Here is an 18,146-nt window from a genome sequence, read left to right as displayed (position 1 = left end):
AAATAGCAAGGGCTACCTGGTACATTGCTTAAAAGTGTCTTGTAAAGATGGTCAGTATGATCAGTACTGATCCATTATCCCCAGTCCTTATATGATGCTGAACAAGGCACACTGTTGTGGAGTTCACTGTATCCGCCTCATCGGTCCATGGTGTTACATGTCATACACTATGCTGTTATTGCTGCATCAGCTTAAATACTGCCATTTTAAGTTGCTGTTTAATTCTTGTCATCTCATACCCCCTCCTCTGATCTCCGACAGAATACCCTGGGTCAGTGTAGAGTTTATGAAGGATGTGAAAATAAATGATTAATGTTGCAGAGAAGTCAAAATTTGAAACAGTATGTTATGTTTCCTTTGACCGACACTGGAACATGTTATAAATTTCAACACTTTTGTCTTTTCCTATAAATAAACACTGATCGAATCAGAACATGTTCCTTACATAACAATGATATGAGTGCAATTAACATTTGTCAGTCGTGGCTCTGTGTGAAACTGTCTAATCTCTCATACTAACCTGGTCAAGCCATCTTTGAAATGTTCTTTTGATGATGTTATTTAAATATCTTCTTCTCTATCTTTAAACGTTGCTTCAGTAACTGTGCCTGTTACTTAAGGAATGCGTTTGGATTGTGAAGTTTTAACACTTTTAAGATAACATTATTTGATGTCTTGTGTTAGTTGTGACTAAGACCCACAATCTGCCCACTGATGGTGCAATATGATTGGTGCTGACTCGATATTCTGTATCATTAGGTTGTTCTATCCCTACTGATCTTAAATCTTCAATGCCCTTTTTGGAGTCTTATCCTATATGCCATACCATTGGGAGGAGTACCATCACTACTGATCCTATATCCCCTACCATTGGGTGGTGTACCATCACTACTGATCCTATCATCTACCATTGGGTGGTTTACCATCACTACTGATCCTATATCCCCTCCAATTGGGTGGTTTACTATCACTACTGATCCTATATCCCCTACCATTGGGTGTAGCACCATCACTACTGATCCTATCATCTACCATTGGGTGGTTTACTATCACTACTGTTCCTATATCCCCTTCCATTGGGTGGTGTACCATCACTACTGATCCTATATCCCCTCCCATTGGGTGGAGCACCATCACTACTGATCCTATATCCCCTACCATTGGGTAGAGTACCATCACTACTGATCCTATATCCCCTACCATTGGGTAGAGTACCATCACTACTGATCCTACATCCCCTCCCATTGGGTCGTGTACCATCACTACTGATCCTATATCCCCTACCATTGGGTGGAGCACCATCACTACTGATCCTATATTCCCTCCCATTGGGTGGAGTACCATCACTACTGATCCTATATCCCCTACCATGGGGTGGAGTACCTTCACTACTGATCCTATATCCCCTACCATTGGGTGGAGCACCATCACTACTGATCCTATATTCCCCCAAGTGGGTGGAGCACCATCACTACTGATCCTATATTCCCTATCATTGGGTGGAGTACCATCACTACTGATCCTATAATCTACCTTTGGGTGGTTTACCATCACTACTGATCCTATATCCCCTCCAATTGGGTGGTGTACCATCACTACTGATCCTATATCCCCTCCCATTGGGTGTAGCACCATCACTACTGATCCTATCATCTACCATTGGGTGGTTTACCATCACTACTGATCCTATATCCCCTCCCAGTGGGTGGTGTACCATCACTACTGATCCTATCATCTACTATTGGGTGGTTTACTATCACTTCCGATCCTATATCCCCTTCCATTGGGAGGTTTACCATCACTACTGATCCTATATCCCCTACCATTGGGTGGAGTACCATCACTACTGATCCTATCATCTACTATTGGGTGGTTTACTATCACTTCCGATCCTATATCCCCTTCCATTGGGTGTAGCACCATCACTACTGATCCTATATTTCCTCCCATTGGGTGGAGTACCATCACTACTGATCCTATATCCCCTACCATTGGGTGGTGTACCATCACTACTGATTCTATATCCCCTCCCATTGGGTGGTGTACCATCACTACTGATCCTATATCCCCTACCATTGGGAGGTTTACCATCACTACTGACCCTATATCCCCTCCCATTGGGTGTAGCACCATCACTACTGATCCTATGTTCCCTCCCATTGGGTGGAGCACCATCACTACTGATCCTATATCCCCTCCCATTGGGTGGAGCACCATCACTTCTGATCCTATATCCCCTACCATTGGGTGGAGTACCAACACTACTGATCCTATCCCCTCCCATTGGGTGGAGGACCATCACTACTGATCCTATATCCCCTCCCATTGGGTGGAGTACCATCACTTCTGATCCTATCATCTACCATTTTGCTACAATGTTTAGTTTGGGTTCTGCTATGCTTGTTTGTGTTTTGCATGTACCCTCAACAGCTCGCAGGCGTGGTCACAAGAACCCAGGTAGCATAACTGACTATGTGCCCACCGCCGTGGCTACTCCCCCACAAAACCAACCCACCCATGTCTACAACTCTAAAGGAGAAGGTAAGAACAACAATAACAACAGTCACAACAACAGTAGTCTCAACAACAGTAGTGGAAGTTTATCCCATCTTCATGAATCTTATTTCTGAGATCTTGTTAATGTAATTATGGAACCATTTGTAAATTTATAGGTCATAAATGTTTTTTGACAATAGGAAAAATGTTTTTCAAAATCTTAGGTCTTGATTGTCTTATTACAACTGGACTAGAAACAAATTTTAGTATGATTGTAGATTTTATCAAATACATGATCAAAATTATGTAAGCAGTGGATATGGAGGGTTTTAGGGTATGTGTTCATTCTGAAGTATTACTTAAGGAAGTTATCTTCTTGCTTGATCCATTATCTAAACCCGATAATATCCTCTAAAGGTTAGGAATAAGTAAGACATTGTTTTTGTTGAAAATGTTTAGAGTATGGATTGCAGAAAGTTAGTAAAGTAGAATTGTGTTTTTAAAGAGGTGACTCTAAATATTGATTGAAAGGTTTGTGTTTTTTTGTTATATGTTAGATTTGTTTTCCCTTACATCAAATGAAAGTATTTTCTAATGCATCAAATGAAAGTATTTTCTAATGCTATGTGTGGTTACCTAGTTAATTTAGCTATGTGTGCATGTTCAGTATGGAGTTATACTTAGATAACACTTCAATTAACTCAACATGTGGAAGTACCTGAAAGATTGGTTTTCGTAGGAAATGATTTAGATTTCATTTTATGATGTGAATTTGTAACTTACCACTATTAATGGCATCCACAACTTGGTGCTGCATGACTCTTGGAACCAGTTGTTACAGATGATATCTGTCTGCTGTGTTGTTGTTGTTGTCCACTAATATTGTGTGCAGACTGTCTTGCCAGACACGACAGTCGTGTATTGTGTATACTTATCAACTACACAGGTATTTTGGACATGGTCCTTAAGTCAGTACAGACCACAAGGTGCTGAATATATACTACTCAAAGACGTTAAAGAACACTGATTCTTTCATGCCACTGTAGCTATTCTGTCATGCCATGACAGATTGACTATGGTAATATCAAAGAATCTGGCATTCTTTTACTTCTTTTGAGTAGTATATAAATAAACTTAAAAGTTGGGTTCTTTAGGGATGTCCAGGAGTAGTTGAAGTAGCTTACTCTAAATCACAGTAAACTACTGTTATAACAAACTCGAAGGGACCACTAACTTTAGTTTGTTATAACCGTAGTTTGTTAAAAGCATATATACAGCATAACTATAGCAAAAAGTCGGGACCAAAAAATCAGTTGGTTATATCCGTCAGTTTGTTATAAGCGTGTTCGTTATAAACGTACTTTACTGTATTCATTAAATCGTCCAATTAGGTTTGGAAGGAAAAAAACAATTGGTTACATATTACTCGGCCACCTCTTGATACAAATATTTCATATTATTTTTAGATTTTGTTCTGTGTTTTGCCTTGAAATGTTTGGGCAAGAAAATTGATAATAATGCTCAATACTTTGGATAACTACTCAGAGATGTAAATATCATTATTTGACCTTATAAAAAATAGATGGTAAGTTTTTTTTTAAAGTAATGTTACCTGAAGCAGAATTAGATGTTTTCATAGAAAGATATTTAAAAGTCCAAAATGGAATATCTTGCATATGTTTTTGTTTGACTAAGTTGACGTAAGCTTGGTCAAAAGGATTCCAAGATATTGATGGTATTTTTGCAATTTTTAGATATACTTGTAGACATTTCTTTTATTGTTGTTCACATGCATCTCATTTGTCTACTTTTTCAGACATTCAGCAACATTCATCATGTTTTGTTATTTCCTTATTTTACTCTGGCATTCTTCGTGTTTGATGTCTGAACAGTGCAGATATTCTTGTGTTGCATGTTAAATGAAAATTAAGGATGATAAAAAGCTGAATCCTAATTTTGACTGTGATATTAAAATTACCCTTCATTTGTAGAAGAAGCTGAGGTATTTGATGATGAGAGTAAGTAACAGAAAGACTACTTTGTGCAAAGCTTATATCTTTCCTATCGCTGAACAATTTGCTCCTGCAGTTTCCAGGGCCTTCTGTCGAGGGATATCAACACTTAACATTTCCGAAACACATCCACGATCATCCAGTGTATTATATCTCCATTCTGTTATGAACCCTGGAACAAGTCGATACCACGTCTTCTTTTAGGAAGTGATCATAATCTCAGTGATGATAATCTCAGTGATGATAATCTCAATGCTCATGATGTCAATCACTGGATTGTCTGGTCCACATTCGATTATTTACAGACCGCCGTTATATAGCTGGAATATTGCTGAGTGCGGCATTAAACAAAGGAACCTTTCACAGAAATTCTCTCAGTCATGAGTTTTATTTGATTGCATGGGATGGACCATGTGGTTTTATCCTAGGTTAGAACTAATCCCTAATCTGTCATACAGACCCTGAAACAAATATATCCAGCCCATGCAAGTCATTTGGCAAGTTTAGATTACTGCAATATTCTGAAAATGAAGAAAGCCTCTGTGCTCTTTTTATTATATTTTATAACTATAACTTAACAACTTGTTTTTTATGTAAGATAGTTCATTTCAGAGACTAGATGTTAGTCTAAGCTAGTCCCAGCTACCTATGCTGGTCACACGAAGTGACTAAGTGGCTTGTGTGGTTGATAGTGTGTGTTTGTAACCTGACTGCGAAGATCACTCACAATATCAATCACTATTGTCTGACCCAGTCTGGATTATTTACAGACCTCTGTTATATTGCTGAAATATAGCTGAAATATTGCTGAGTGTTATTTATCATCCCAAACAGGTTCCCACAGGAGATTTAGCTTGGGTGAGATCAAGCAAGATCTACATTGTAGATATCGCTTTTACAAATCACAGATTTTTTTCTCGCGTATATTTCGATTTAAGATTGATGTTTGATGATAAATAAATCTCACCCTCATGTCTTTTGACATCTAATATATCAACACAAGTTGATAAAAGTGGAAAAACTCTGAGGCTTGCGGGTGAGATTCTCTATATAGACAACAAACAAACAAATGATTGGGCAGCAACTTTCACATGTTTCGAAGGCCACAAATGAAGCTATGGAAGATGGGTCCAGGGATGTTACATAATACAATGGAGATATGAAAATCAGGGTAATCAAGGATGCCTGTTACATGGTGTGTCAGAGTTGGTCAATACAGAAGATAATAACATGTTTGATATTAACTTGTTAAAATATGCTATAACACTGTATAACATGTTGAGTTTGATATAAACCGTAACATGGAGATATGGACATATTTGTAACACTCACTCATCAACTGTAACATTTGGATACAAACTTTAGTTTGTCTTAACAGGGTATAACATCAAACATGAACGTTATTAATATCACTACTTGGGCCACAACAAATCAGTTGCTTCTACTGAATAAGTTCCGGCTGTATAGAAAACTCAGGACTTTGTAAAGCACTCATGCTAGAACTGAGTGGTACGTTTTTTCTGACATTGAGACAAAAAAATATATAACTGGTGAATGTAGCCAAAAGTACTGAATATGTCGCTCGTACCACATGGTTTCAAATTAACATCAGTCTGATTTTCTTGGGTGAGGGAGGACCAGTGACTTTTCCTTGTAGACTAATTCCCGATGTCCCTTGCCGTGATATTGACGTGATATTGCTAAAAACGGCTTCAAACCATACTCACGCACTGACTGATTTAATTACATGTATTTGCAGACTTTTAGCATGAAACAACATTCACTCACTTTCAAAAATGTATTAGTCAGTTTATTCCAAAATTAATCAATTGAGGTCTTCTAAAATGAAAGATAATGTCCAGTCAGTTCTCATTTCACTGGGTAGAGTAGAGTAGAGTTTGTTGTGGCCTAACTAGCACATTACATAAGTTTGTTATGACATTGCTCATGTCAACTGATAATAATAGAAACACGTATTGAATGTCACCATTGTTTTCACCTTGGTCGATATTTTAGTCCTTGTATTTCATTTCATTTCAACTCACTCACTCACTCACCAACTATTTCATAATGATAATTCAATTATATACTGAAACATTACAACAAAATTAAAGCAATAATATACTACTATAAAGAAGTAAATGAACACCTGACTTTCATATTAGTATAGTAAATCTGTCTTGGCATGACAGATTAGCTATAGTAATATGATAGAATTGGGTGTTCCTTAACATTTTTTAAGTAGTATATAATCTAGCTCACCCTGATAAGATTGTTTATGTTTTATGTATATAATGTGAATATGATCATGAATATCACTCACTCACTCACTCACTCACTCACTCAGTGAATGGCCTTCAGTCCATAGTAAATCATCATTTATTGATGAATAAGAACAACCTTTTGTGCGTATGACTGTCTTTTATTTAATATATTTTATTTGTGTTGAGCTTTTGTAATGTTGCATGCTTTTGTTTATCATTTGTGTTTGTTGTGGATGTAATATTTGTTAAAGAAATAATTTGACAATTCAAGTCATGATCCAAGATTTGGTTTAGGTCATCTCATATGGCCTCTGATTTAAGTTTCATTTTGTGTTTAACTTGGATTTTAAGTTGTTTGTTTTTTTATTTATTATGATCAGTAATTTCATATCATCACATGACTTCATGACATTTAACATTAACATATAGACAGTTCATCATTGTTTTGTCACAGGACATCCTTCACAGAAGGTTGTTTCCTTTCTCCACACTTTGTGTTTGCTAATCACAGCTAAATACAAGTTACCATATTTTCTTGAGTATGGTCCGCAACCCCTCTAGCAGATACAGTATTTTGGAGAAATTAAAAAAAAAAATTATTCACAGAAAAAAATGCTTGGCATTGTTTTACATGCAGAGATTAAGATTCCCTTGTGTATTTTCTCGTAAACAAAGCCGGAAAAAGCAATCAGCTGTACACACGTTTTTCTTGGAATCGAACGCTAATTTGGTTAAAACTTACCCAATGATATAACTTTAAAAGATTTTGATGCAAGGATCAGGACAAATTGTATCTGAAACTATTTTTTTATCAGGAATAATATATTCCAATATCATGCTAAATTAGTTGCAGCTTTTACTAAATATATTTAAAATAATAATAACTCTAAGCGTTGCACTTCGGTGCAGCTGATCGCTATTGCTGGTACAGGGTTGACTTTGTCCGAGACTAGTAACAATCTTGGCAGGCTAGTTGTTATATCCCTCATCTAATCAATTTACTAAACCACTAGTCTGAAACGAGCTGTGGACTACATATAGATGGATATGACCCATTGTGTCTATCCATGATTATGATTGACTCGGTGAAAAGCAGAACATCTGATTTTATATGTATGATGGAAAAAAACAGTGGTCATATAAATGTTTTTAATGGCACGTAATGCGACCAATAATGGATTGTATCATCGATGCAATATACCAGTCAAATATACTGGGAGGCATGATAGATAAATATGCAAATGAGGTCAAGAACTACTGTTTTAGCTCCCATGCAATATCTGCTTTCTCAATAAATTATTGAATAACATGCCCAATAAGTTTTGATAGGGTTTCCTGATGTGTATGGCTGCATGACATTTGATACTATATATGATAAGTGGGGTCATTTCACTCAAACACTTTATTCATAAACAGTTTCTAAAGTTACTTCGAGTGACATTGCTGCTTAAACATGAATTATTGGAAGAATAGCAATATATGATAAAGAAATTATTACCCTTGTGAGTTTCTGTGTCATAAATATCAAATATCAGGAATAAATAATGTGTCTTATGCTCACCAATAGTTCGCTTAATACAATTTGTATTCTAATATATGATATATATCATACGGAAACACATGAAGGTAATAATCTCTGTATGGTACACACTTGCATATACATACTTGCATGTACATACTTGCAGATACATACTTGCATGTACATACTTGCATGTACATACTTGCATATACATACTTGCATATACATACTTGCAGATACATACTTGCATGTACATACTTGCAGATACATACTTGCATATACATACTTGCATATACATACTTGCATCTACATACTTGCATCTACATACTTGCATCTACATACTTGCACCGCCTCCGTGGTCTAGTGGTAGAGCGTCCGCCCGGAGATCGTAAGGTCCGGGGTTTGATCCCCGGACGCGTCATACCAAAAGACGTTAAAATATGGTACTTGTTGTTACCCTGTCTGGCGCTCCGGATAAAGGGGTTAAAGCAAGGACTGGACGGCTCGGAGTCTGAGGTATTCATGTTAAACTGCGGCATGGTATCTCAGTGGGCTAGCACTATAAATCGGCATCAGTCCATTCTAGTACAAGCAGCCACACACACACACACACACACACACACACACACACACACACACACACACACACACACACACACACACACACACACACACACACACACACACACACACACGTGCATGCACGTCGCTATATAAGTGCAATAATCTTGGACACGACGTTTAACCCCATTTCACCTCACCTCACCTACATACTTGCATATACATACTTGCATCTACATACTTGCATATACATACTTGCATCTACATACTTGCATAGATGCATGTACAGGTCAGGTGGATGTAGCTGTCACAGTGCTGTCCCTAACAGCAGCATATACTTTAAAAACAGGCTCAAACAGGGAATAATCAGGGGAAAAACAAAGAGCGGATTATCAGTCCACAATGAATGAATAATGTTAATCCCGAGCCTTTGTCAATGGACGTACACTTTTATTCACGAAGGACAGATAATCCAGAATTCCTATTATATATATTACTCATTGACATTATGAGAGAAAATGAAGGAAAAAGGGTATGAAATGTCAACCCTACAGAGAAACTTCACTGAAGGCAGCCTGTTGGTCAGATGAAAAAATGTAATCAGTTTGTGATGTCATGAACAATGATGACATCATATATTTTTCTCAACTAGAAGCACTGTGATGTCATGGCTTCAATTGACCAATCAGCATTGAGAATAATTAAAATGCACATGTGCAAATATCGTAAGGTTATTACATACAATCATTCTATTACTATGGGTGATATGGTTTGGTAATTGTTTGTTTGTTTACAGAGCAGAATCACCAGAGTAGGAGGCAGATTGGGTCTATTGCAGATTATGACCCAATACCTAACCAGATACTCGCGGCCCAACCCACCGGGTACCAGTCGGTGCCGAGCCAGCAGCCCCGCTCCCCCGCCATGTTTGCACCCACACCTTACAGCCCCCCAGGTAAGCTATAACATGGTGAGCTAACTGGTATCTTCATCTGGACTTTGGGTAAAGATTTCTGACTTATCTGACTACAAGGGCAAGTCCGTGGTGAGCTACTCAATGGCTTCATCTGGACTTGGTGTAAAAGATTTCTGACTTGTCTGACTGCGAGTGCAAGTCCGTGGTGAGCTACTCCATGGCTTCATCTGGACTTGGTGTAAAAGATTTCTGACTTGTCTGACTACAAGGGCAAGTCGCCAGCATCAACCCTGAAATGGTTGGTCACTGAAGCACTATTTGCACTGCAATGGTTGTTGTAGCTCTATGTTATTGTGTCGATGTTAGAGCTGTAGAAGCACCATGGAGGATCATATGAATGGAGTCCTTGTGTAGAGGTTGGGTGAGCTATCGATCCTCATAAAATGTTTTTTGAAATTTGAAATGTATGCCAGTGAAATGTTTACTGTCCAGCAGAGTGAAGAGACTCAGCCCATTGTCATGACTAACTTTCCAGTTGAAGACGGGGTATATAACTAATATACCATCCCTGTTCAAGCCATTGTCACAGAATCAGTTGATGTGGAGATAAGTGGCTGTGTTGGAGAGGTGTATTGATAGCCTGGTGGTTAAAGTGTTGGCTTGTCATGCCAAAGTACTGGTTTTGATGCCCACCGAAGGTTCAAAGTGTGAGGGACATGTGCCCCTAACTGTGGAATATTGCCACCTCACTCACTCTCTTCTTGAAGAGGATGAAGATTTTTGAAAAAACATTTCGAAAAAGTAACTCTGTTTTGGTCCTTGGACTTAGACGGAGTCCACTATATCTTTATTGGCTCTACTGGTCCAAGACTAGGCTAGTTACTGAAATCGCATGCATCTGTTGCTCGTTCCGTCTTGTAACTTTCACATCTTCGAAGCCACTGAAAAATGAAACAAAACTGTGCATGATGACCCAGAAATGGTATTTCTTTGTCCTCTGATTATTCAGAACATGATTTTTAGATATTAAGAAGGAATCAAGATGTTAGTAAACCTGAATCTCTGAATAGTTTTCCAGTAAATGTTGATCCAGATTTGTGTTCAATGATGGTCAAATGTTCACAAGGATATTCCAGCAGGTTTAGAAACATGAGTGCCTGTCAGAAGGATGGCCCCTGCATCCATCCAACCAAAGCTTCCCCCTAACAGACTCTCCCAAGCTCCCGCTAACAGGTTAATACTTTCCAGCACCGTGTAACTCTGCTTACTCACAGTGCGTTGCATTTACAGGCCAGTTTAGTTCCGTGCAAAGGCAGATCGGGTCAGTTAACTTTAACCCAATGCCAAACAGCAGCCCTGCTCCAAGCAGCCAGTACACGTCTCAGCCGCAGGCGCGGCCAGGCCAGGGGTCCATGTACACACCCTTTAGGCCTGTGCAAGGTAGGTGGCAATACTCAAGTGTGGTGATGCTGTGCTTGCACCCTCACACCTAGCCTCATCACTTTACAGATCTCATCCACCATGTAGTGGTCAGGGTTCATTTCAGTTTGCCAGCAGTGGGTTGGTCCTTATTGTAGCTCCTCTTCCTTATTTTTCTACAGAACCCTTAATCAAAGGTCCGTTGGTCCTGGAAAACATCCCCTGACACCTTTGTCCCAGCTGATGCCATGACCCCCTTGATACCCTTGACAATACCTTATTACCTTTCTGACAAGAGCCTCGATTTCCATAGTTTTTCCCTTCCTTTTCCTTGAATACTTATAGATGATTGTCATGGTATTTTGAAACATTAAGAATTGTTTGTTGGATTTTCATTTAATGTTTACACACCTTGTGAACAACTACTTTAAAAAGCATATGAATTTTAGTGTACTATAAGTCAAGGAAACAGCATCTTGTACAATGACGTCCCGTGAAGATCTGGATTAGAATAGGTCTGAAGCAACCAATGCTTGTCGTAAGATGCGACTCATGGTTTTCCCAATTATGTAGATTGATGCGCAGAATGTCAATCACTGGATTGTCTGGTCCAGACTCGGTTGTTTACAGACTGCCGTCATAAAGCTGGAATATTGCTGAGTGTGGCGTTAAACAACAAACAAAACATAGACATATTGATGTAATGAGAGATGTGAAGGTCTTCAACACATGGGATATTTCTGTCCTGGCTTGCAAACCTACTACCCTCCAATGAATATATTACACTTTAGAAGCATCGGAAAACACCTGCCCCATGCATCAACCAATACACACCTGTCCCACCCACCAACCAATACACCTGTCCCACCCATCAACCAATACACACCTGCCCCACCCACGAACCAATACACCTGCCCCACCCATCAACCAATACACACCTGCCGGAATAACCAGTCAATACACACCTGACCCATCCGCCTGTCAATACACACCTGTCCCACCCACCTGTCAATACACACCTACCCCATCCACAAACCTATACAACATGCCCCACCAACCTACCAATACACACCTGTCCCACCCACCTGTCAATACACACCTGCCCCACCCACCTGTCAATACACACCTGCCCCACCCACCTGTCAATACACACCTGCCCCACCAACCTACCAATACACACCTGCCCCACCAACCTGTAAATACACACCTGCCCAAACCCACCTGTCAATACACACCTGCCCCACCCACCTGTCAATACACACCTGCCCCAAACACCTGTCAATACACACCTGCCCCAACAACCTGTCAATACACACCTGCTCCACCCACCTGTAAATACACACCTGCCCCATCCACCTGTCAATACACACCTGTTCCACCCACCTGTCAATACACACCTACCCCACCACCAACCAATACACACCTGCCCCTCCCACCCATCAATACACACCTTCCCCTCCCACCCATCAATACACACCTTCCCCACCTGTCAATACACACCTGCCCCACCAACCTGTCAATACACACCTTCCCCACCCACCCACATCATCAGTGGACCCCAGAAGAATATCATTCCTCCATCTAGTTCTGACAGACACAGGAATGCTTGTTGCTACACAGTTTGGTTATGTGGTGGTTACTCTGTGTTTGTTGGGAGATGTTAAATTAACATGTTTGCTTGAAACAGTCATTTCATCTCATACCACATTTAAGTTCAGTCACCATAACTGCATTAATCCACTGTGAAAATCAAGTGATAGGCAAGACTTATTCCGATATAATAAATGTCAAACTCCCCACTTGTATCAAGGAAATGTGAAGGGAATTAACTGTTATCTATGAAGCCATGCTTATGCACAGTTGATGTGATTTGATACAGGAACTTGAGAATACAAAAGTAATGTGTTTTGAGGCACTGTTAAGCACATTTTGCCTATTATCTTGCTCTTGATAACTGTAAATGATGATAAAGTATTTACATTTAAGCTGAAAATGTTTTAGTTCATTTGGTTTAGAGGTTAAAAGCCATTGCATTTTTCTATTGAAGTTAATTTAATTTGATGATTTGAAAAGCATGCCATGACAGAAAACAAGACTTTGTGAAAATTCAGCTCATTTGAGGGATTGTGGTGGGGGGCACAGGTGGCCAAGTGGTGAGAGGTGCTGCATTTCTCAGAGGCCACATGATCAGGGTTTGAATACTAATTTCTCTCTGATCCCACATTAAATGTACATACAGTGAGATTACTGAACTCACTCACAGTGCATAGCCTAGTGGTTAAAGTGTTTACTTGTCATGACGAAGGCCTGGGTTTGATTTCCCATGTGTACAATGTTTCAAGGCCACTTCTGGGGTCTGCCACTATGATACTGCTGGAATATTGCTAAAAGCGGAGTAAAACCTCACTCACTCACTCACTCACTCACTCACTCACTCATTGCTGTGAAGGGCAGTGGGGTAGCCTAGTGGTTAAAGTGTTCACTTATCAAGCGAAAGGTTCAAATCCCATTATGGGTACAATGTGTGAAGGCCATTTCTAGTGTCCCCCCTCCCATCCTGATTTGGCTAGAATATTGCTAAAAGTGGCTTAAGATCACTCACTCACTCATCACTGTAAGCTGCTCATGGAGTGACAACTAAACCAACTGAAGCCTTTTCAGCTTGGTTGAATTTTTAACGAGGATGGTAACTTTTATGTTTCTATCTGAAGATGTTCCTTCACATTATTATGCTGTCACCATTTTGCTCCTCGTCACCCGGTGGTGAGGCAGGGTCGTATGACCCCCCATCTCATACTGTTGGATTATTTTCATAGTTATGTCTCATAACTGCATGAGTTGCATGTGTTTCTCACTCATTACGTCATGTGGGTAGTTGTGGAAGACACACCTGATGTCAAGGAGGAAGAGCCTGTCCCCGAACCTTATAGTGACCAAACTCAGGGTAGGTCAAGTAGTATACACAAGACAGTGTGTTGCTTCTAAATTGAAGAAAGTGCAAATGACCAGAGTTAATAAATTTATGGTCATGTATATTGAAGCTCATTGGTCTTTGCTTTGTATTTGTTTTAGTAATTTTTAAACTCCAGGAAGGTTAAGTTTTAGAATTTGTAAAAAAAATCCAGTCATATTTCCAATATCTCAATGAAAATATTGTGTTAAAACTTAAAAAAAGTAAACTCTCTTAACATGAATGAATTATATTTAGTTGAAATTCTACAAAGAAACAGATATAATTATTAATGTATCAAGGTTAACACTTGGTAGCTATAGATTGTTATAGGAGTAATACACTACATTATTGTATCTGTTAAAAACAAGTGCCGTGCCCTGACTATGAGTGAGAATTGTCAGCATACAGGTCATGTTTGTTTTTCTGTAGAAGAACCTCAGGCCCCCGAGGTTGTTGGCGGAGGGTTTAGGACAACCTATCCGACAGATATTCCGAGTTCTCCTCAGGGTAGGCAAATCGCATCAATCCCATGTAAAGGCTAGCACACATTGCAAGGAGTCATGATCCCATGTAAAGGCTAGCACACATTGCAAGACGTCATGCTCCCATCTTACAGGCTAGCTTACTGTAAGAAGTCATGCTCCCATATTAAAGTCTTGCACACTCTGCAATAAGTAACAACTTGAAGCACCTTCCTTTGTGAGACTCTATACCAGACATCCTTATCTGCCCTCCCCTATTGTCATGGCCCAGAACTGACCATCCCCCTTCTCCCTTACCCTTTTATTTCAGTGTAAGTATTTTTTCCAATCCTGTTACCTTTCCCTTTTTTCCAAAACAATCAATTTGTTTCCGAAGACACATATTATATATTTTACAGCATGTTTTATAATTTATTCTTCCCTTAAGACTGCCCTTCCTATCTCCGAAATCAATGAATCTCTCTGCTTGTCCCTGAAACGCTAATTTTCTGTTGGCAACCAGAGCTTTATCGAGCCCATCTTGGCTCTCCACATGGTTATGCATTTGTTGATAAAGAACATGCAGTACTGTTTTTCTTGAAAACATGATAATGTTATAACAACAATAACAGCTTTATCAATAATTTGGCATCAACCATAGAAGAATGTGTGTAAAAATAATTACAAAATTAAACAATCTAATTTTTGCACTGATATAAAAAGACCAAGAATGACATGTCTTGCTGATTCATGACTATTTTAAGATGCATTGATGGGATTCAGTGGCCACAATGGCTGTTCAGTATGGGCATTACTGAGGTGGGAGATTGTTTTGTTGACCTGGCTGACCTGGTGTGTCATCACACCCCAGTGGCTAGGATGGTAGCTCCTACTAACTCCCAAACTTTTGGCCAAAAAACAATGTAATTGGTCGAATTGTTTAAAATCATATTGAACTTTCAGATAAGTACTGCTGCTAATAAATGAAAACAAACAAGTTTTAACATTGCAAGATGTAGAAAGAAAGTGTTTTGTTAGAATAAATACCTTTATACATATTATTCACCATTTCGTACGAACACAGTACTGAAATCTCGTATTCTTTTCATTCACCTTATAGTAAAACTGAGTCGGCTTAATTTTTTGGTCACTAGTAATTTATTTCTTTTAATTTTTGTCATTTTTTGTCTGTCAGTGTCTTCATAAACCAACAATATAAAATGTAAGGCCTAAAATAAGTATCAATAGTATGTCACAAGCTGCAATAGTGTTGCCTTCGACAGTTTTGACCTTATTTGGTTTGTCATCAAAAGGACAAAATGGCTGCAACAGCTAGTTTTCATCCTGTAGCTGTTGTATTGTTGACTAAGTGAGACGCCTGAGTTTATGTGAAGATGTTGAAGTAGAAGGAATGCATGCTGTTTATTCTCCAACTATGGTTGACAAGGTTCCCCGGAGGACACGCGAGTCAGCAGCCAGTCTATTCCCTACACGCCACAATCACACGGTACGTTAGTCCATCTCAGTAGCATCTCCTTTACCTCGTTTCTACTTTCGTTATTTACCTAAATTTTAACATGGTTACGTTAAGTGCACAGTTGATCTTTGGAATGGCAATGAATCGGAGGCTATGGGTTTTATATAATATTCTTTTTTTATGTTATTTTTATTCTCTTTGATCTTCATTCTGTTAGTTTGTTTATATTGTTGAATCAAAGTTTTAAGAGTTGTCAGTTTGCAAAGGATGTACTGTTATTTGAGGTAGATCTTAAGAGGTGAAAATTATGCTTCGTGAAAATAAATATGGAATTCTTTGATCAGATTACATCAATGTGTATTGCTTCTAACAATATTTTTAGAGAAACCTAAGAATCTTTTTATTTACAAAAATTACAGGAGTATTTCATTGGTTAAAGAGGTGTTAGGCTAGACAGATGTTTACTTGTTCACTGGTTGTACCCAGTGTGGAATGGGAATGCTATCTTTTTGTAATTTTGGGTAACCAGTCTGTGGAAAATTAAACAAGGTGAAATATCACTTCTAGATACAAATTTGCTTTCACAGCAGGAGATACAATTACAGGGTAGGTCCCATACCCTATCATTGGTGAAAGAGTGCACTAAGAAGGATCGAATGTAAATGTGTGACCTGGCTCATTGTGTGACACTGTGCCCCGATGGCCTCGATGGTTATTCATGTCACGAATCATGACTTGATAATGTCAGGTCTGTAGAGCTGGAATATGGCAGACTGTAGCATAAAACAACATTCACTTGCTTATGTTTCTTCTGAACCTAGCGCCTCTTTAATTGGATCTCTACTATAGTTCCATATGGTCAAGTGATGTCTTAGCCTAGCTCCTCTTTAATTGGATCTCTACTATAGTTCCATATGGTCAAGTGATGTCTTAGCCTAGCTCCTCTTTAATTGGATCTCTACTATAGTTCCATATGGTCAAGTGATGTCTTAGCCTAGCTCCTCTTTAATTGGATCTCTGCTATAGTTCCATATGGTCAAGTGATGTCTGAGCCTAGCTCCTCTTTAATTGGATCTCTGCTGTAGTTGTTCTATATGACCAAGTAGGGCTCGCATGTGATCTATTTTCTTCCTATTGGGTGTGAAACAGAGGCAGACATCAGTGGTGGGGGATTCCAAACAACATACTCAGTAGATACACCAGGTACGTCCCAGGTCTCTAGCTTCCAACAGTGTAACACATGCATAAGAGATATAAACTGTATACAGTGTATAATACCAATATATTCCACTTCCATCATAGCTATGTTAAGAAGTTATTTTAACTAAGGTTCTATATTATTTATCATGTTGGTCACTAGTTTGTTGTAAGAATTTCAAAAGTACACTCCTAATTGTATTTCGTCCGTTTGTTTCAACATTTTGCATTTAGTTTGTGCTAGTGTCGGAGATTACTTTTCTATAACTGTTATATGCAGATCTTGTTGAAGAAGACAATACCAGTAGAGGCTTCAGTCCAACTGTGGGTTTGTCCTCCTCATCCCCTCCACCTGGTATGTAACCTAGCAGTATAGGGTTAATGTAGAGTCAGAAACTCATCCTGGCAGTATAGGGTTAATGTAGAGTCAGAAACTCATCCTGGCAGTATAGGGTTAATGTAGAGTCAGAAACTCATCCTGGCAGTATAGGGTTAAAGTAGAGTCTGAAACTCATCCTGGCAGTATAGGGTTAATGTAGAGTCAGAAACTTTGGCTAGCTAGAAGTATAGGGTTAATGTAGAGGAAGAAACTCTGGCTAGCTAGCAGTATAGGGTTAATGTTGAGGCAGAAATTTTGGTTAGCTAGCAGTATAGGGTAAATGTTGAGTTGGATACTCTGGCTAGTGGGCAGTATAGGGTTAATGTAGAGTCAGAATCTGTAGCTAGCATACACTAAAGGGTTAATGTAGAGTCAGAATCTGTGGCTAACTAGCAGTAAGGGGTTAATGTAGAGTCGGAATCTGTGGCTAGCATGCACTAAAGGGTTAATGTAGAGTCAGAATCTGTGGCTAGCTAGCAGTAAGGGGTTAAT

The 18,146-nt window shown here is 39.0% G+C and overlaps 1 protein-coding gene across 1 annotated transcript in view; it reads left to right on the top strand.

Moving 5' to 3' along the window:
• LOC124135960 (nebulin-like) overlaps window positions 1-18,146 on the top strand; it is a 118,180-nt gene that overhangs the window by 92,815 nt on the left and 7,219 nt on the right. The window contains exons 13-21 of the mRNA XM_046501678.2: window positions 2,431-2,541; window positions 4,488-4,514; window positions 9,649-9,807; window positions 11,059-11,208; window positions 14,063-14,131; window positions 14,570-14,647; window positions 16,049-16,108; window positions 17,228-17,281; window positions 17,556-17,630. Coding sequence (XP_046357634.1) covers window positions 2,431-2,541; window positions 4,488-4,514; window positions 9,649-9,807; window positions 11,059-11,208; window positions 14,063-14,131; window positions 14,570-14,647; window positions 16,049-16,108; window positions 17,228-17,281; window positions 17,556-17,630 — 783 coding nt within the window. The remainder of the gene's footprint in view (window positions 1-2,430; window positions 2,542-4,487; window positions 4,515-9,648; window positions 9,808-11,058; window positions 11,209-14,062; window positions 14,132-14,569; window positions 14,648-16,048; window positions 16,109-17,227; window positions 17,282-17,555; window positions 17,631-18,146) is intronic.

Source organism: Haliotis rufescens, unplaced genomic scaffold (assembly GCF_023055435.1).
Source record: "Haliotis rufescens isolate VD_foot unplaced genomic scaffold, xgHalRufe1.0.p SCAF_4, whole genome shotgun sequence".
NCBI classification, from domain to species: Eukaryota; Metazoa; Mollusca; class Gastropoda; order Lepetellida; family Haliotidae; genus Haliotis; species Haliotis rufescens.
Note: the sequence above shows the minus strand (reverse complement) of the source record. Positions and strands in the feature narration are given on the sequence as shown.